Source organism: Bombus vancouverensis, chromosome 8 (genome assembly GCF_051014615.1).
Source record: "Bombus vancouverensis nearcticus chromosome 8, iyBomVanc1_principal, whole genome shotgun sequence".
Lineage (NCBI taxonomy): Eukaryota > Metazoa > Arthropoda > Insecta > Hymenoptera > Apidae > Bombus > Bombus vancouverensis.
The window spans coordinates 2868336-2889161 of record NC_134918.1 but is presented as its reverse complement, the minus strand read 5'-3'; the positions used below and the strand labels follow the sequence as shown (position 1 = coordinate 2889161).

Here is a 20826-nt window from a genome sequence, read left to right as displayed (position 1 = left end):
CACAATGCTGGCACAAGCCATTACATTGTATAAACACGGTCGAGAGTCGGTCGGTAGAGTTTTGCGGCGGAGAGAAGAGCCACTTGAACGGAACTGAAACGAAAGGAAAAGAAAAGCGACCGCGGCTGTGGTCTCCGATTGAAACGCATCCACCCTTCCGGTACTTCTGTGTCGTTCCTTGCCCTCTCTTTTCTCTGCGCGCGCCACTCAATCTGTTCCCTGCTTTTCTCCTTTTTCCATTCCAGCCGGCGAGAACGCCGCAAACATTCCCTTTGCGGGTGCCGCCTCAAAGAACAACTCGAATGGATCTCGTTTTCCGCGTGCCGTGCGTCCCGACATTCTACGATACGGCTCTGAATCAGCCTCCCCCGCGGTTAGCCGCTGTCGCGCGGAAAAACAACGTCTTCGATCGGAGGAGGATCGCGGTGACCGCTCCGCCGTGCTGCGCCGCGACGTTCCACTTGCCTCCAGTTACCAACGGGTTATCCCTGCCACTCTGTCTAAGGCGTCTCTCGACCTGCAGCTCTTATTCTGGTCGCACCACTGAAACAAACTCTACTCTCGACTAGATCGTAATTACGATCAAATTGCGCGGGAACTTCCAGTCGAATCCTTAGGAGTCTGTTATGCAGCTTCGAGATACCATCGTAATATAACCTACTCCGTTTTGTGCATTCGCAATCCGACTATTACCGTCAATTCCTCGGCTCTTTCGCCGGAGCAGTTTAAGGCGCCACTTCGCGAGTAAAGCAGCCGTTCCGATAGGCCGAACGAGTTCGTTTTTAAAGACGCCAGGCGTAACGGTGCGTTCCTTTCGGATTTCGCCAGCTTTCATCGCGTCGTTAAATATTGCAAGAGCTCGTCGTAAGCTGCTGGTGCCTCGACTCCGCCGCACCCATCCACCGTCCCTTTCTTCTGTATGCCGTTTTGTCGACGGAAAAGAAGAATAACGTTCTTTGCATACTCGGATTAAAAGGCAAACAGTCCTTTGCGTTTGAAGGGGCGAGACTGGGGGTGGCGGCGGGAGGATTCATGCACGTTTGAAAGGAAATTTATGGGAATTAATATCGGTTCCCCCGAGCGGTACGGAGACGGAAGCAGCCTAGAGGTAACTCGATTCTAGATGTCTCGGGGACTCGCGGAATGCGACATGTACGGGAGGGAACTTTAAGAATTTAATTCGTACACTGCCGCGTGGAGATGGTCGTTTTTTTTTTTCTTGTTCCGCTTTCGTGGGAGTTAGAAATGTTTCTCCGTTTCTTTATCCTCGGTACGCTCCACCGAGAAGGGAAGATATACTCATTGTCGCCTTCGTGACGACGATGTCGCCATCGAGGAGAAATCTATCAGAAAATCCGTGTCGTTACGGAGCAACCTGGGTAAGACGTGCTGACACGTTCGGCATGGTCCGCGTGGCAAACGAAAACGAGGTGAAAACGGTCGTATAACGACAAAAAATCACCATTAAGCTGCCGTATGTTTCCCAGGGGATGCTTCCTCGACTCTTCGTGACGCAAAGGGATGGCATTAAACGCGATAAGCTAAAACATTTCTCGCTGTAGTGCGCTGCGGGAACTCGATGCCAGTCCCCTGATCGGTGTTTTGGATATTCGGGGAAAAATGAAACGTCATCGAGCAATCTGTGGACGCGTGGATCGCGTATCGATAGGGGAGGCGAAAAAACAGCGGGGATTCGTTCGCGGGGGACGCTATGAGCTGCCGGCAGAAAAAAGCGGAACAATGCTCTGCTTTTAGTAGAGAAAACATCGCGCGCTTTCTTCGCCGTATGAATATTTAACGAAATTCTTCTACATCGAGGTCCAGATGGTACCGAGTTTGAAACACCGGTTTCTTCTCTGCGAGATACGAGGTTTATAGGGGGTAATAATATCGGGCAGGGCAAGGGTGGCGCTTACGCGACTGCAAATCCAAATTATCCGGTTCGATGCGAGGTCTACGCGCGAAAAAGGTCAAAATAGTTTCACCCCGAGAGAGCCGTCCGGCAAAGAGCGAGCAGGCGCACACGGATGAAGAATACCGGCCGATCGAGAGAACCATTTAAAAAAATAACCCGGCATTAGAAAGGCTCTGATCTTATTTTATCGGTTCGGCCCGCGATTACCACGATAACCATCTAGCTAACGTTTTTCGGACTCTGCATCGCCACCACCGCCTTTGCCATCGGCACTCGTTCGCATTATATTTAACGCGATTCGTTCCGTTTCGTAGATCCTCTATCCTACCTTTTCTCTTTCTCTTCTTATTCGACTTTTATTTTCCGACCAACGAAGCCGAGACAGTTTCCCCGAGTTCGAGTTTCCACGCGAAAATGGACGCCGCGAATTCGCGTCAACGTCCGTTCGAGCAGAAGAGAATGTCTGCGCTTCTTTCGTTCCCTCGATTCGTCGTTAGAGATCCGTAGACGGCGTATCGCGTCGAATGGGTGGCGCACACGAGCGTCAACGTCGATGGAACACATAATCCTGATATCTGTCGGTTTTCGGGCAATAAAACACGCGTCCCATAGCGCCGAAGCCCCCGAAAACTGCCGCTGCTCGCTACCGATAAAGCAACGACTCGCAGATACGGATCCCCCGGCGTCCCATTCGACTCGAGAAACTTCTGTCGATCGTATTATTTTTTTGCCTTTCTTTGGTGGATTCCTTTCTGTCTTTCTTGCGCTATAGCAGCCTGATTGGCGCGTAATTGCCAGTCCTTGGACGTAACGAGCTTCGAGGTCAATCGGCTCCCGTTAACCGACGAACGTGCGCGCGAAATGCGTTATCACGGCGCAGCCCTATCATCCCGCTCCATCGACGATCATACTTACCGATAATATAATATAAATCGGGCTAAATTAATGTATGCCGGTCGTAACCCGACAGCGATTGCTACCTTTAAAACAATTATCCGGGAATAGACGTGTTACCAACGACGCGACGCGATCCTCCCCTTTCGAATCCACCGAACTGGATCGACTCCTCCTTCTTCTCCAGATTCGCGTCTTTTTCTTCGTTTTCGCGTCGATCGATTCGTCAGGGACGAACACATCGAGCGTACGCTCGGTTTTTTCGATCTCTCTCTTCGATCTCGCCAAAGGGTTCGAGTCGAAGGTAAAGAAGTCGAGCAAAACGCTACTACGGCTATTACGTTTCCGCGCGCTGGACCGAGTAACCAGATCGGTCGGTTTCGAATGACCCACGCTCACCCGCGAAGTAAACATTTTCATATTGGTAGCGTAATTCAAGCGCCGCACTGGTCGCAAGTTTCGTCTCTTCCGGTACGCTTCCACCATGTCCGACCACACCTGAACGCTTAGACGAAACGTGGACGAAAACGTTGAAGAAGCGAAGCTAGGAGGAAGTTCCGTATTTGTTTCTGCGGTCGTTGGAGTTTCTTCCGCCTGTTGGCCTGAATCTCGTTCGAAACACGATCGTTGCCCCGGCAGGCAGTTTCGCGAGGCGTGTTTCGTTTTCGTTCGCGTTACGCTAGTCTAGCCTCTCGATTTCTTTCCTTCAACGCGAATCTAAAGCTCGTCTGTCCGATAAACAGAATCGCCGAGCCCGACGATAACGTATACAACGGATGTTAATAGGATAAATTAGTTTGTCCTATGAAAACAAGCGGCGAGACGAAACAGACGCTACTCGAGCGAATGGTCGCGAGAATATTTCGTGGCCCGGAAAACCGAAGGGACGAGCACGAAAGAGGATTTTCCCTGGTATACCTCGCCGCCGGATACCGGCTATCCCGATATCGGATAAAAGAATAATACGTAAAAGCGAAAAGCTTTCGACTTTACGACGTTCCGTGGCATGGAAACCAGTCCAAGGGTAGCTACCCTTCGCAGGCAAGGGAGCCGAACGCGTTTGACCCTCTCGGGGATGTTACCACTGGCAAACTGGATTCCGATGACCGATCTCCATTTCCATATGGGTCATGGAGTAGAGAGGAGGGTGGCGAAAAGTTGTCGCCGCAAAATTGATATTTGAACGAGAAGCGACCCTAGCTGGCGCGTAAGAGAGAAGGGTGAGAAGGCACGATTGTCACGGTGAATCTCTGGCAGTCGTCCCGAAGAATCGATCCTCCGCGCTTCGTGAGGCGACAAAAAACGGCCTCTCCCCTCGTGAAACGCGAGCGTACGTGCATGCGTGGAGAAAAGAAACGAGCGTTGAGAGAGGAGCAGAGAACCGGAAGACATCGGTTCGCGGTTTCGTCGATTAGCCCGAAGGACGGACTCGGTCGAGCATCGGTTCCAGCCGTCCGAAATTAGCATTCGCACAGGATACACGGTCTAACTACTATCGACGTTCGTTGGACTATAATCGTCCGCGGCGAGCGGCGTGGCTCGAGCGTAATGTTATTCAACGGACGGCTTTTGTATGGATATCGAGAGAGCCGTAGAGCACAGATGCTGTCCGTCGGAGGAGATCGAACTGCTGCTGCGTCTCGAGTAGGTGCGTAAGAACCCCTTTAAACACCGGGTAACGGCTGTTTCGACCGCTCCTCGGCCCTCGAGGACGTATTCGGGCAAGATTACGCGCGCTCATCCACACGCCGCAGTTCATCCGCCTTCATGAATCGTAATTACGCATTAAGTGTACGCGGCCAGCTTCCACGACCCTAATCTTGGCTCCTCGTTATCCCTTTCCGAGGATAGATCTCGTTCAACGTTCCACCTTAGGAGTCGTTGCAGCTTCTCGAATACCAGACGATTGGATTTCGCGGAAAGACTGGCACGAGGCGAATCAAAATGTATAGGGAAAGATACAGCGGAATCGCGAATCGACCAAAGCGCGGTACAGAGGGAAAGCAGAGATCGTTTGGGCAGGGTATTATTAATTTTTCCTAAGCAGATCCCGGTCATCGACGAAGAAGGCCGCGGGCTAGGAAGGAGCGAGCGCTGCAGGTGCCGGGAATGGTCAATATAACCTCAAAATGTAAATCATATTGCTATTCCCGGAGGGACTGTTCTCTCGTTCCGGCAGGAAAACGTGTATTAAACGCGAGCCGGGTAAGACGACCGGGCCTGTATATTAGTTTCTGCGGGTTTCCCTATTGGATTTGCCCCGTCGCGTTTCCCCTGATTGTTTACGCGGCCGGCCGCTAATTCCCGGAGATAGGCGACGACTTCGAAACAGCCCGAAGCGATACCTAGCGCAAAATCTCTCGACGTTGCCGACACAACGTGGCCGTCCTTTGTCGTTTTCCGTCCAGTTTCTCGCACGTACGTTTCACCCGCGTTCTCTCTCATCGAGATCTGCACGATTCCGGTCGTGACAGCAGCCAGATCGATATCGGCCCACGAGATCTCGGTCCAGCGTTAAACGTAGGCGGACGCGACGAGAGAGTTCGCGAGTCTTCGACGTGGGTAGTCCGCGCGGACAGCGGCCAGAAAATTTCTGATCGAACGCACAGCGGTAGCTGATGCATTTTGACGTATCTAAAGAGAGAGAGAGAGAGAGAGAGAAAGCCCGCTTTCCCTTCTCCCTCTTCCCGTTTCTCGTTCCTTTTTTCTCTCCCTACTTTTCTTCTCCGGTGCATTATCTAATGGAGCATTCTCCCCCCACTCGCGGTATCCCTCGACCCGGTACCTCGATCGCGCAACCCCTGTGCCCTGTGAACGAATCTGGAGATAATTCCCTGCGCGGGCTTCCCGATCGACGGGCGACTCATCGGTGTTCGGCGTATCCAGGCGATATCCGTTCGGTCGAATAGCCGTGCTCTACTCCCGGCTCTGATTTCATAACCATGACCGCGGATTTCTTTTTCTCGGACGCGCGATCGACGGCGTCGCTTGCCAATCGCTGTAACAGGCAATACCGGAGAGATCGACCTTCGCGCAATTTGCAGCTGTATCGCGTAGAAACGCAGCGTGACTTATCGATATCGATCGAAGGAGAAATAAGGGTCGTGGAGACGATAGTCAGTCTCTCCTACCCTTCCAAAACGCAAAATGCCGCGAACAGGAACAACGAAGAAGGAATGCTCGCGTAGCGATTCTTCGCTTCGCGCTAAGCTGTTACACGGCTGTTGCGCTGGAACCGAGGCGGAACAAAGTCGCAACGAAGACCGTAGGAGAGACAGTTCGCGGGAAGGCCATCCACCGCCGTCACCGAACAACTATTGACTCGCAACGATCGGTACCGTGTGCAACGTACAGCGTGGACGTCAAAATTGCTGGACGATCGTGGACGAACCACTTCTCGCAAGACCAGAACCAACGAACACCTTCCTGCCTGTGCCTCGCTCACGATCGTCGAACGGTTCTCGATCGCGGAGTGGGACGCGCGCGGAGGAAAAGTCGCGACGCGAGAAACTCGGGCGTCTTTCGGAATCGTAGGTGGAAGTCGGGCCAGGGCAGCCCTGGTTCGGGGCAATTCTTTGCCGGGCTCGCGTGTATCCTTAGTATGCAACGTATGCAGTCGGTTGTTACCGAAGGAGTGGTTTGCCGAGCGGCCAATGGCGAGTGCTCGAGCTAATTCTAGGGTGCCGCAGCCGCGCCATCTTTGCATCATAATGCTGCGCCCCCCGCTTCTCCCTCGTACCCCACAGGCCGCTCCTACCACCGGAGAGAAGTCTGTCCCCTTCCCACCTTGTCCCACCCCACCCACCCGCCACCGGCGTACTTTGCTTCGTGTCCCTCCTCGCCCTCGCCAACCCTCTCCTCCGCCTCCCTTCTCGGCCTCCTCCTTTTCCTTCTCCACCTCCTCCTCCTCCTCCTCCTCCTCCTCCTCCTCCTCCTCTCCGCACCCTCACGCGAGCTTTCTCCTTACCCTGCTATCGTTGCACACCTATTCGACAGCGAGGAGAAGACAGCATCTGGACGGGAACTTGGCGAGACGAAGAAACGGAGCACGCGAGAGAGAGTATCGAGGAGGGACGAGAAAGGAAAAAAGAGAGAGGAACGCCGCAACGTCTCGAAACCGCGTCGTTCCTCGAAAGTCGGCGAGAGCAAGATCGTAACGGAGAAAGACAAAGGTGTGCGCGCGGGGAAAGGGGACACAGGTATACCGGCATCGTGATCAGGTAGAGGGGGCAAAGGGGTTGTCTGCGCCTTGTCTGCTGGGAATCAATCATGTATCAGTGACGCTCAACCGGTGCCCACCTGCCGATCGCGTGGAAAATATCGGTGAATCGGGTCCGATCGTAATTGTCGAGACCGTCTTCCCGTTTCGGCTGCTCCTTTAACCTTAGTTCGGAGCTTTCTAATTTTACGCGCGTCATCCTGGTTATACAGGAAACGGCGTGCGAACGAAACGATACTCCGACGGTGTGTAAACTATCTTTTACAATTTCCACGACGCCTCCTCGTCTAATAGCACCCTTCGGCGTGGGTCGGACAAAAATGACAATGCACTTGCGCGTCCGTGGCCGAGTCGCACTCGTTTCCTCGGTGACGAGATTAATTGGACGCTAACTGCCGACTTCCACGTTAAACACAGGGTAGTCCCAGGAAAGGGAGCTCTCGCGTTGTTTCCCTGCGTTCCGCGAAATCCGGCCACCGTAGAAGCGGCAACGCCGTCGATGTCGATCTGAACGATGATCGCGCGATCGAGGCGTCGACAACAAAGCCCAGGTTCGCGAGAGATCGGGGCCCGAAAGTGCCGGGAGCGGGTGATCCCGAGCAAGACACAATGGCCGGACGCGGCGGTTCGCAATAATGGAAAATAATTAAAGCGGACAAGAGGAGGAGGGACGGTTCAAACGCGCCGACCCGAGAGCCTCGGCCGATCGCTCGATCGGCTTGTCTGCAAGAACGCGTCTGACCATGTCGAATGTTCTTCCTGCGCGCCTTCGCTTTCGCCAGAATTCTACAATCCGAGAATCGAACGGATTTCTTATCGGCTCGGGATAGTTTCGAAGATAGCGAAAATACACGAGAGAAAGCGATCGCCAGCCTAATCGGTGTAGCGAGTCGCTGCAAAGCGTAGTACGCGATACAGTCGAGCAACCGGAGGGCCACGTTCTATCGAGATAAAGTAATCAAGAAACACGGCCGAGCTGACAGCTGCGAGGCAGTCGCGAAAAAAAATTGTTCCCGTTTGCAAATGGTGAGAGGCGTCGAGAAGGGGAACCGGTTTAACCGGGCACCCAATTCGTAGATCGATCGATAACTAGATCGAACGATCGATCGACGTCGATCCTCGGTTAGACATCGTTGACAGGCGCGCACGGTAGCCGACGGGACGATCAGACCCCCGCTTAGACGCGTGTTCGAGGTCCGAAGCCCCCTGTGCTGGCCGTGAAACCCCCCGCGGTACAATGATACGCCGAGATAATTTCGTTGGACTTTGACCGCGCCGGGGTTCCACCACCTGGGGAACCGTGAACACCGCCTACCGTTAAGTCGTTTTGACAGGTGTCCGTCGAAGTCGTTCGGAAGAGTCGCACGCGACATCCCCGGTAGAAATTATGCTAAAGGCTTTCGATGTTTCTGCTTTCAGTGATGTACCAGAAGCGGCTAAAGAAAGAACGAAGGGCAAGGAAACGCCTACAGGAACAACTGGAACTGGAGATCAAGAGGCGCACGCAGCTCGAGGAGGCGTTGAAAGCAACGGGGGCTTCTTCCGAGCAAGTCAGAGCGATTACCGGTAAGTATCAGTTTCGAGTGAAAATGGAGCGGGAAAAGAGGCGAGTTCGCGCGCGCTTGCTCAAGGATTATCGTGATACCAGAGAAAGAAAGAAAGAAAGGGAAGAGCACGAAGACGTAGTAGAAACGGGAGAGTTTCCATCGAGTTCTGTTAACTGTTTCCCGGACGATTTCTCTCGCAGAGCCTTCGGGCTACCGGTGATCTCGGAATAAATTAATTAATTCGCCGAGGCAAAGCAAACAGCCTGACACCCGACAGAATACGATTCCTTACTTATCCCCTGCCGGCGGGAAGATCCTTGCCCCCTTCCCGTTTCAAACACGGCAGTCCCGATGCTCGCCTCTTTCTCGATTCTCCGGTTAAACTGTTAAACGATAAACGGCACGATTCTTCGGTGGTAGGGGTTCGGAGGCAGCGAGAGGCACACCGCGGTGGCACCCTTCTTCCTGTCACTAGCAAAACTCGAGCACGAGCTTGAAACCCTTTAAGTGAAATCTCTTATTCCGATATACAACGCGGGTCAGGAATCCCGTTCGCGTCGCAACAACGTTGCTACTCCCGCTGCCGCCACTGATTAACCCTGTCAAAAGCAGAGAGTAGCGATACTAATTTCGAACAGAGCACGCGAATTCGCCGCTTCGAGACGGCTGTTGGAGGGATCGTTACCTGCTCTCGTAGCAGGACAAACTATTACGAACACCGTGACGGAGCAAAACGCTCGGCCAATTTGATTTTGTTCCTTTTTTTTGTGTGGTTTAGAAAACGTGACGGTGGAGGCTCGTACGAGTTCAGAGCCGCCGGAAGCTAGTCCGGTGCACTCGCAGTCACAGCAGCAACCTTCGCAGCAACAGTCATCCCAGCAACCCCTTCAGCAACAGCAACAGGCCCAACAGTACAGGGAGGCCCAGGTACCGCGTCCCTCCCAACAACCCTCTACCCCCGAGAAACCGGCATGGGGATACGGTTTGGACCTGATCGGCAGCCAAGCCTCCGCCTTCTGGCAAAACTACCAAGGTCAGTTTGCTGCACCATCCTGTGACTAACCATCTAACTCTCGAGAAGTACAACAACGTCGAGACGCTGAGTGATACGATAACTTTCTGCCTCTTTGTACCGAGTCAATCTGCGCACACGGACGACAGAAAAAAAGCTGACGGACTAACAATGGCGATCGAGCGAAATTTAAGAAAAGCGGCGAGCCTCGCGGGCATCCGTTTCATAGCTACGAGAAGAGGGAGCGGCGCGACTGCGATGAAAAGAGGGCGAGGACCCGTGGCAAGCCGCTAATTCGGATAATCGCATTCCCGTATTAGGATCCACTCAATTTTTCTGATCTTCCGGCCGGGTGACTTCGATTCTCGATTACCCAAACAAAAAAGAGGAAGCCTCGGTTTTTCGGTGGGAGGGGGAAGAGACTGCGGATATCGTAGCGAATGGAAAGAAAGGAGAGAAGAAGGAAACAACGGAGAGCAAAGAGACGCGCGTCGCGCCGGTATCGCGCAAAGTAAATTATTCGAAAGATCTGGGGAGAGGGAGAGAGAGAGAGAGAAAGAGAGAACGACAGAGATAGAGAACAATCACGCCGGGGGCAATAACAACCCCGTACACGGGATGAGGGTAGACGAGTCGGGGGCGGGCGACGGGGGGCCAGAGTCGGTTCCGACGAGGAAACACGAGGTATTTGAATAGGGTCCCACAGCCACCCGGGCATCATGATGCGGAATCCATTTGCAATAAACAACGGAGATTTAGATGGGGCGGCGGGGGAGAGGGACCGCCGGGTCGAGCAACAAGGAGGAACATAGGTCGACGTAACGTTGTCGTCTGAGGTGGATACTTACGCCACTGAGGGGACTTCGGGGCCGCCTTGTCTTCGAGTCATGCATTCTATACGAACAGCGCCTCTCATTCTCCTCGGAGCGCGGGAAACGCGTCGAGGAATCGTCCGACGAACGACAAACGGCTATAGACATATCGAGTTTCGAACAAGTAGAAAGGAATGGTAATTAGCAATATCGGTGCATCGATCGTTTTAAACTCTCGATGCTACTCCTTCCTTGCCAATACTTTCAAAAGGACAGATAGTGTGAGAACGAGCTTGAAAGTATGGAGGCGCGGATCGAACGAGAAGCAGAGAAAAGCCGGTCGCAGTTGAAGCGAATCGCAGTAGCGTTTAATAAGCTCGCAACGACCCACTTTTGCCTGTGCGGTAAGCATCCGTGGACGATGGTCGCGCTCACGGTAGCGGAATACACGTATGAGTGCCACTGAGTGTAATGCAGAGTTTATGCACATCTCTGGCAAGTAAGGAAGGAGCCGTAATTTCCCCGGCGGCCACCGTGGCTCTCGGTGGCGTTACCTGTCTTCCCTCTCCTTTCTTCCTTCGCTCGCTCTCCCTTCGTTTCCCTTAAACCCTCTACCTTTCTCTCTCATCCCCTTCCGTTCTGTGTGTCTACTTCTCCCTTTCGCTCGCTTTGTCCCTTGTACTCCCGCTCCTTTCTCCTCTCTCGCGTCCCGTTTCCCCCCTCGAGTACGTATATACGTGTACGCGCACAAGCGCACACGACGATTCCTTCGCGTCCATCATCCAGCATCCACCACCCGACGAGTACGACCGAGCACTCTGCCACGCTTTAATATTCAGACTATATGCAATAATTTCGCAGCAACCATAACGTCTCCCCTACTCCGCGTGTCGGCCGCTGTCTGGCGACAGACCGTACATGCCGCACCTCGTCTTCGCGTTCTTCTCCACCTTCCTCCTCTGTCGTTTATTTCCTCTGCTGTCTACACCGTCCGTCCGTCCTTTTTCCGATCTCCGAATCCACCTACTCAACCGCGACAATGCTGCGTCGTCCTATGATCAACCGTACGTCGTAATCGTTCGTAATCGACAGATTGGGAAATAAATGTCCTGGTTAAACGCTCGTGTTGGAAGCGTGCCCGTTCGCGTCGCGCCGGTCCACCGAGAAATATGCGTGCACGAGTATCCGCGGTGAATCTGTTACAGCGCGGAAACTCCGAACCGTAAAGCCGGAACGAACCAAGCAACGATACAATATACCGCGATTGGTCGTAGGTTGTAAGTTGGTCGACGCATCTGGACGGGAAATCTTGTTTCTTGACGTCGCATGTGCGGGAGGCGAGAAAATAGTACACGACACGCGGCCTGGTTCCAGCCGGAAAACGCCGTGATGAGATATTCTGCCATGGTGTTCCTCGCTCGATCCGGGTGCTGGTCGACGATCCTATGTACACACCTGTACGCGGCGCACACGTGCGTGTACCATTAGACGAAAGACAATAACCCCGCGAGAGTGATAAACCGTGACGCGTGTATACGAGCAATATAGAAGCGAAAGGAAGCTAACGCGTCGACACGGGAAGCCTGAAAATGGTAGGGGGCTTGAAAGCGTCCCTCGCCGCGAATATATCCACAAGACACGACGTGGTTTTCCGGCGAACAAGCCAGGACTAGAGAAATCGGGAGGGTAAACTGGAAGGGGAACGAAGCATCGCTCCTGTGTATGCTTGGCGCTAGTTTGCGCGAGGGTAACTAGATGTTAGCGGATGCTGTCGAGAATATCGTCGGTCTCTCCTCTTCCTTTCCACGTGACGATTACGAGACGCGATTCAGTTCGAGCGACTTTTTTCCCATCTTGCTCGCTCCTTCTCGACCTCGTTCAACCATACGCTTGAATTTATCGCCGAGAAACGGTCGCACACCCTCTCGAAAGGACGGAAGGAGCGCGACTCTCGTCGGAAATCGCGAACGGTGGATTAAATTCGCTTCTGTCGCGCAGCCGAGCGAGAGATTCGTGGAGACAGGAGGTGAACAGGAGGTCGCAGTTCGTTCGGAAAAGCGTCAGGATAGTGGTGGTGTTTCTATTGGAAATCGAGGCGGACGCGAGCATCGTGGCTCGAGCATTCCTCTTCGTTCTCGCCATCTTCGCTTTTTGTTCCGCTCGTATCGCCGCTTTTTGTGTCTCCGCGCTTCTCCATGCACCTCCTTGATTCATACAATTTCACGGTCGGCTTGGTACTCGAGCGCCTATCTCCACGCATCCTCCGTCTCCGAGCTCTCCTCGCCCTCACCCACCGCCTTCCCTCGGCCCCCGTGCCAGCGCCCCTGTTCCTCCCTCGTTCACCGTCCGTCTTCTGTTTTACATAAAGATCAGAGCATTAAAAACGCGGCGCTACACGAAATCAACCCCGTGGCCGTCCCGCCGCCGCCTTCGCCTTTTCGTTCTTTCCTTCGAGTCCTTCTTGCATCGTGCCTCCCCTTTTCCCACCTCCTCCTTCTCTTCCTACTCCTACTCCTCTTCTCGTATATCGGCGGTCTTTTTCTCCTCGACTTTGCTAACTCTCGACTCGAGCCTTCTGCACGAGAAAGAGAAAGAGAAAAAGAGAGGAAGAGAGAGAGAGAGAGAAAGAGAGATCGACAGCATTCGAGCAATTACCGCGGCCGGGACACGATCCTCCGGCGGAGTCGCTCCGTTGGATACTCGCGCGAGAAGATCGTCGAACCCGCTACGACGTTTGTTTTTCAGCGCACGAGGTCACGAAGCGTTCGCCGCCTCGGAAATTACTTATTACACGCCGGTGTAATAACCTGGGATTCTTCGATGCCTCTACGGATACGTTTGCCCGCTCCCGATCGAGACATTCCATCTGTATGTTGCGCGATTAAACTTTTCTTCATGCGGGCCCGTAACGTTCGCCCCATGTAAAACCAAAATTATCCAGAAAGAGAGAGAGAGAGAGAGAGAGAGAGCGAGAGAGGAGTTTGACGGTTGGTCGATTCCGAGGGGCAAACCACGATCAAAAGAAGGAACCTCGAAACGAAAGACGCGTGGACGTGGAATTCGAGCGTTCGCCGACTAAAAGACTGATCGATCGAAGCACCGGCGTTTCCAATGACGTTGCCACGTCGTCCGGCACGATACCTCGATTTTTCGAGGAACGGTCGAGCATATATATATACCGTGTATTCCTTTTTTCCTCCCTTCCCGAGCCACCGCATCGCTACCGCCGCCTTCCACTTCTTTTCTTCGTCTCCTCTCTCCAGAGACGAGTTGGCCTTCTCCTGCGATGCATTGTGCGCCAGTTAATTACGTGCGGATAAACGCAGAGTCATACCGGATACAGTTCGAGAGGTTCTTCTTTCACCGATCTCGCTCGGAGGCCCTCTCCGCCGCAGTCGACAGCCGAAAAAATCGGCGGCCGGGACGAGGGTACAATACCAACCGTTTAGAGGTGAGAAAGAGGGGTAGCAGACTCGTTCGGTACGGCTTGAAATTGTTTTCATTGTTCCCGCGATTTGTCAGGGTGTGTAATACGGTAGCAAAACTATTAGTCGCCTGATATCCACGGATGTACGTGAGGCTCCAAGTGCACCGATGCGTTTCGCGGCTACGATCTGTCTCGATCGAATCGACCCGTTCCTCGACGACCGTCTCTCTTCTCCTCGGGGCAAGAAAAACTCTGTCGAACAACGAACTTATCCCCGGCCTACGGTATCGTCCTGCGACGTTCAGGACGAGAGAGGCGCGCAAACGACACAACGCGACACCCTTCGCAATCACAGCCAACCCGGCCGTATCTTGAGCAGTTAAATTGTCATTTGGATATCAAAGGGACGAGAAACACCCCGCGCGCGGATAAGGGCGCCAGAGGTAATTTGGCTCAGTGGAACGCAAACACTCGCGCTCGGCTCCGCAGTCCCGTCGAATATAACGGCTCTGACGAACGCACGAATTCACACCCACCTACCACGAAACAGCCCTCAGCTATTGTTGCACAAAGCATAATGGAATCTCGGCCCCGACGTCTCTAGCCCGCGCGGTCGCGCGACTCGTGCTACGCGGTACATCGCCACGGCTCCGACTTCTCTCCACTCTTCGTCCGTGTGCCAGGCCGCGCCTGTTAACTCGGATTTAATAGCCTCCCAATTCGATTTTACCATTGCCCAAGGAGGCACCATTTCACGCTTGCCGATTATATTCGCATCCCCTTCCTTCTCTCGCGATTAATCCTTTCTATCGACGGATAAATCTCTCGCTCGGGGCTGTTTGACGACCTACGTTAGAAATCTCATCGGAATGCTCTATTTTTGTTTGCATTTGTCGTCGAGCTTTCTTTCCAATTCACGATTTCACCGGCACGCAGGATTTTCAATTTTCAGCAAGAGAGGGACACGAGTCGTAGCACGCTCTCCTTCTTCCGATCCACGGGCAGGGATACGATCGTGAGGCTGGTCGAAGGGACGTTACGTCGTCCCGTGGACGCTTAACGAAGTAGACCGAAACGAAGAGTCCGCCGGCGGTTAATTCGGCGCGATATCATTAAAGGGACATTTTCCAGTTTTCACCCTAATCCTTGCGGAATTCAGTGAGCAAACCTGCGGCCCTTTCACGCCTGCCTTCGTCCGTTATCCCTGTCCCGTCCCTTTTCCTTTCCCCTTTCTCGCAGTTCGCGCTCGCTGGTTTTCCACTAATTACCGCTCCGTTTCATCCTTCGCGCCGCGTTTCGGTTTACGCCTCGACGAAATCGACGCCAAGACATGCATTTGGTGGCAACCGTGTCGTCCCTCTGGCCCTTCCTCGACGCTTTATCAAATATGTAATCGCTCAACCGAATTGTTCCCAAGATCCGCGACATGACAGAGATAACCAACGAATTTTTTGTGTTTTCTTCCCTGTCGCAGAGTCTCTGGTGCAGGAACTCGAGCTGGAGAGAAAATCGCGGCAGCATCAGGCGGCCGAGAGAGACCAAGTGAAGTCTCCTCTTCAAGGTGGGTTCAACGACGCTTCCACGCCATTGAATCTCGAGCAAACACGGGCACCGGTGACTTAGTACAAGAGACGTCGGCGTCAAGATCGACCGGTAAAAGTTACGCGGAGCCATCGCGACTAGCCGCCTCCGGACACGAAGGGAGGCGAAGAAAATTCGACGTTCGACCGGAACGTAACTTGATTCGTGGCCGGATCAGCGAGCAGGAATTTCTTGCGACAAGAAACAAAGTTCCGGATCTTTAATTAGAAAGTCTCGGGGATGGCAGTCGCGTTTCGACGGGGTTGTTTCTTGCTACGGCGTCACCGGCACACGCCACTGCCGGATTCGAAACTTGCCGTCGCCTCTTGCTTCGCGGAAACTTGTCGAAAGTTCCAGGCTCCGCGACAAAAACCGTCTAACCGATGGCGCGCGATTTCGACGCTCTTTCTTCGTGCCTTTCTCTCTCTCTCTCTCTCTTTCTCTCTCTCTTTTCGTCTCTGTTTCTCTCGGTTTCGAAGACCCCCAACGTGACGCTGCACGTAAATAATCGTTTTTCTGCCCGCGAACCAAAGTCCACCACGGCTTGGCAGCCGCTTAACGAGTGGTCCGCTTAATTGGCCGCGGCTTCGTAAAGTCAACTCTTCATCGGCGGAATGATCGTTCTCCGTTTACGCTTTTCTCTCTTTTCGAAATTAACCGCGCCGCCGAATGTTTTCGGGGATCGTGGAGCGCCGAAACCGTGACAAGGTCCGTCCGTGCAATTTGCGTATCCTCTTTCTCGAGTGTAACGCAGCGATGTTAGGGATAGCGTAGGTGGAAGGTAACACACGGGTGGAGAAACGAAGTAAATCGAGTCCGGTGGACTATTAAAGCGCGTGGTGATTTTCAATCATAAGCGACAGTTCGATAAAAAGTCGAGCGGCGGCTCGATCACAAAGGCGCCCTAAGGGCCGATGAGTCGACCCGTCTCGTATTTACGAACGCGCCCGATAGGACCCATCCTCGGTCTCTCTTTCTCCCGAATATCCGCGTCTCGTCCCTTTCGCGTTCATCTACGTCTCAAGAGGCAAGGATAATTAGTGAGCGGCGCCGCTTCCAGCTGAACGATCATCGAATCATTCGCTCGGTCTTCTCTCTTATTCTCAAATCGGTCGATCGCTTCATCCGCCGAACCGCGTGTACTCGATCGACGATAGGAGCACGGGGGACAAGAAGCACGTTTGCGTTATCAGGCTACGCGATTCTTCTCTCAAGCGACACACACCAGGACACCGAACTCTTGACCGCCGCTTCTGTTTCAGAATCCCGAACGGGTTACTACAAGAACTCGGTTTTGTTCACGAGTGCGACCTAGAAGAGGCTGGAGGAAAGCAGAAGAGGGGCGGAGCGTGTACCAGCGAGCAGCCAAAACGAGTGATCGCGATCGATCGAGGCAAGGAGCAAGAGAAACGAGGGAAACGGCGTCGAAAGTGGCGCGTACCGAGCCATCGGACTCGTGCACAGACTCTTCGTCGTAGTTTCGTGTGATTCGCGCGGCTGAGGCGACTGAATCGGCCGGCCATGCAAAGTGATATCGATCGCCAACGGACGAGATCACGTAGCTTCGAACACACGGAGAAGAGAGTGCGCGTCCAACTGCGCGAGTTTAACGCTCGTGCGAACCAAGCTTACTCGCTCGTCGATCGAGCGTGGCACAGATGACAAAGAACGTTAAACCCGAAACGTCGATCGAATCCACGATGAATGCTTGTTGTCGGTCGCCCCCTCGGGGCAGGGACTGCTTTCGGATGTAGCGACAGTCGCAATCGACGACGAGCAAGGATGGAAACACATATCAATGAAACGACAGTAATGGTTATTCGTTTTCCAACGTTTCTGGAACGCGAAAACGCAGCCATTTTAATCGAATCACGCGGTGGTTTCCGGCGAGAAACGACACGCGAATGTATACCACGTCCAAGGATATACCGATTTACCCAGGGACAATCGAAACCGCGCGTGACTTTCGTATTTCGCGGAGAACACGGCCGAAAGTAAGCGAAATGATGATGAGACAAGCACGAACTTGCAAGGAAATTTATCGAGAGAAAAATAAAGAGACGGAAGATATTTCTAAAGACTGCTTGAGAGTGCGTGCGCGCGTGCATGCGTTCCTAGAGGTACCTATCTCCTAATTACAGATCGACTTCAATTAGTTAATCGTGTTAAGCTGTACGAACGATCGGGCGCACCGCCTCGGTTTCGAGTATTATTATCATTATTATTAATATTATTTCCCCGACGACGGTGTACCATGAGAAGCCCGATCGTTGACGGGCGTGGGAAGAAAAAGAAAAGCGCGCGCGTCTCGAGATTCGTCGGCTCGTCGCTTAGCCATCGATCGGAAATTCTTGTACGGCCAACTGCATTTCCGATCTTCTTTCGAACAGCATAATATCGTGCAACAAAGCACAGTTCGCGCGTGGTACCGTAATACCGGACACAAAAGCCGAGAAGCTTCGCGACGAGCCGCGACTCGATTACTCTGTATCATATAGAGCGTGAGAAGCTGTGCGAATGTGAGTGTGATATCGATAGACAGTTAAGTGGACGGAGACTGTGAGAGAACGTGATACACAGATCGACGAGAATTTAAGATGGTGACGAGAACGAAACTGAATTAGCGCTAGAACGATAGAATACGCTTCGATCGAGATTAGCAGAGTGAGGAGAGTACTAAGTGCGCGTGCGAGAGAGAGAGAGAGAGAGAGAGAGAGAGAGCGGAATAAAAAGAAAGGGGAGAAACAACGGATAAATTCTCCCATGCGTTTTAAATCGTAACACCTTATTTATATAAATAAACTTAGTTACTACCGTCGACAAGTAAGGCTAATGCATATTGCGTGTGTCCTTCGTTTGCGTTGATCGGCCGCAGCTCGGCGAAATATTTCCGGTGAAACACGTTGGACGCGACCAAGAGGGAGATAGAGGGCGCCCGAGCCGAACCGCGACGAATATTTCCCCGAGGCCGATCCCCGTATTTAAGATCCATGTACAAAGTCTTTTGCCCGTAAGGTTCTTGTGTTGTAAAGTTCACATAATCATAGTGTCTAGATCGTACGTACCGGCTAAAGCCCGTTAAGACGATGCTACACGTAGTGAAACGAGAATTTAACCACCGATAGCTCATCTGTATTTGCCATCGCCACTACCAATCGAACGGGGTCAATCTCGCGATCGAGAATCGCCGGCACGAGACAGAGAGCAGTCGACTGACTCGACTCGAGTGCAATCGCGAATCCGGCGTACGATTCGCGAGGACGAGCTCCGATCGATCGGTTCGCGACTATGAAGAACGAATCGAACTTGGATTCCACTGACACAGGCGAATAATCGATTATGGTGGGAAAAGGAAACGGGTACCGGCGATTCTCGATCGACGAGTCGGGTAAATTCGCGTTAACGCGATTGAAGAAAAAAAATTCCGCAGGAAACGGGGTGGGTAAACGGGGCGGGTTGCGTACAGGGGAAAGAAACTCGTGGGTCGGGGGGGTCGGGTGGGGAAAACCAGTATCGCCACACTACTGATTAACGATGACGACGAGCGGTGACGATTTCGCGATCGGACTTATACAATCTAGTATCGAGGCAAAAAAGTGTATTCATTGTAATTCAGCATTATTACCTATAAATAAATAGTTGTTATTGTAAAGTCTTTGTGTGTATCTCTCGTTAACCAATTCCTGTCGCCGTCCTGATCCCCTTGACCGCGCTGAGAAACACGGTGAGAGGAAAAAGGACGAAAAGGAGGCAGAAAAGAAGGAAGAGCGAAGCAGCACCGAACGAGCCCACGGTAAGTGATCGTTCGCGCGATGGAAAAGTGGAGAAGGGTAGTGGACGGAGAGAAGGAGGCAAGGCGTTCGCGTTACAATTACCGGATTCCAGGCGATAGATTCGTTGGGTGTCGGCGAAGGAACGCGTGGTCTCGCCGCCTTCAGATTAAAGGCTGCACCTGGAGGTCGCAGCGTGCGACGATGTATTCTTATCAATTTTCAAGCACCCTAACGACTCGAGGCACGCGACGGGTGCCCATTGGTCGAACCATGCTCCACCCTTTCGACAGGGAATATATTTTAATAATAAATAACGACGATCCTGCTTGCGATTCCGTGGTCTGCCAGGGTCGAGTCGTAGTCACTTAATTAAATCGCCGCGCGAACGTCTTAATAGGCAGTGGCCACGATTCGGCTCGATCTATGCACGCGCCTGGCCTAACGCGTAGTCACGTAACCCGTAGCTCGATCGAAGCTCGATCACGCGCCTCCAGTCGGACGACTCTTTTCTTCTGGATCGCGATCAAAAATTTCATCGACAGACGCTGTTTCATCGATGCAGCGACGAAACGAGAAACGAAGACTCCACTATTAAGCAGGAAAAGAAGGAATCGCGCGTTTCCATGCAAATTAAGCGTCTCTCTTTTTGTGAGCGTTGCGTTCGGAAGGCGAGGACCTGCTGCGTGCCGCGTTTCGGGTGCCCTTTCTTCTTCCTGTCATCCCCCTCCGGCTTTTCACCCCACGCTCGGTCCGTTTCGCGTTTCAGAATCATAAAGATAACCGAATTGCTCTGACTCGACTTTTATTCCAAGGACATATTGCCCGACAATCATTCCGGCATTTGCATAATTATCGAATAAAACGAGAGAGAAGAAGCACGAACGCGGAGCCCTCGAGGCACTTCTAATACTCTGGGCCGCGAGTACGACTAATTTCATGCTCTCGACTTTTTCCTCGGCTGCGAGGGTCGTTTGCCACTCGCCCCACACCCCTGCCGCTCCTCCGTCTTCGTCTCGATTTTTCTCTTTTCTTTTCTCGTTGACGTTCGTCAGAACGCTTCCTCTCCGCTCGATCTCCGTTTCCGCGTCTCGCCGCACGCGCGTTCCCAGCCGAGACGAGACCCTCGTTCGTCGCGGCCGATTAGCTTAATTCGGCCCCGGAACGACCAAATTCCTCCTAATTAGAATCGCAACGACCGCCGTTCATGCCGCTCTCTTTACGATCCGCGTTCCGTCCTTCGATCTCCTTCTCACGAAAGAAACGACTTCTCTCGAAATTAGCCAAGAAAATTCCCTTTTCCTCGCTTCGTATCAATCCCCTAGCTTCTCTCCTCATTCGGACCAAACATATTCTTACCGATGCTAAATTGTCTGTCGCTGTTACGTAACGATCGATGAAGTCTAACGAACTTCGTAGCTTCGTCTTCGTACATCGGCAGAGATTTTCCAAAACAAGGAGAATGGAAGGATCCCTAAGGGCGTTTGCTCGAGGACCTGCCCTTTCGTCGACATGTCACCGCGGTTAACGAGAACAGTCGAGCCGAGCAAAACAAGCGATTTTTAACGGGAAGAAAGGGTCCCCATCGCCTCTCGAATTATGCTAAACGATTTTACTCCGAACTGCGGCGCAGACGGGACTGTTCCCGC

General features: G+C 52.9%; 1 protein-coding gene across 4 annotated transcripts in view; it reads left to right on the top strand.

Moving 5' to 3' along the window:
- Positions 1-18854, top strand: part of dac (dachshund family transcription factor) — a 144232-nt gene extending 125378 nt beyond the window's left edge. For 3 of the 4 annotated variants that reach the window (XM_033347926.2, XM_033347923.2, XM_033347924.2), the window contains 4 exons: positions 8448-8594; positions 9354-9608; positions 15301-15387; positions 16670-18854. In XM_033347926.2, coding sequence (XP_033203817.1) covers positions 8448-8594; positions 9354-9608; positions 15301-15387; positions 16670-16722 — 542 coding nt within the window. In that variant the 3' untranslated portion in view covers positions 16723-18854. The remainder of the gene's footprint in view (positions 1-8447; positions 8595-9353; positions 9609-15300; positions 15388-16669) is intronic. The other variant, XM_033347927.2, reaches the window with a different exon arrangement.
- The last annotated feature ends 1972 nt before the right edge of the window (positions 18855-20826 follow it).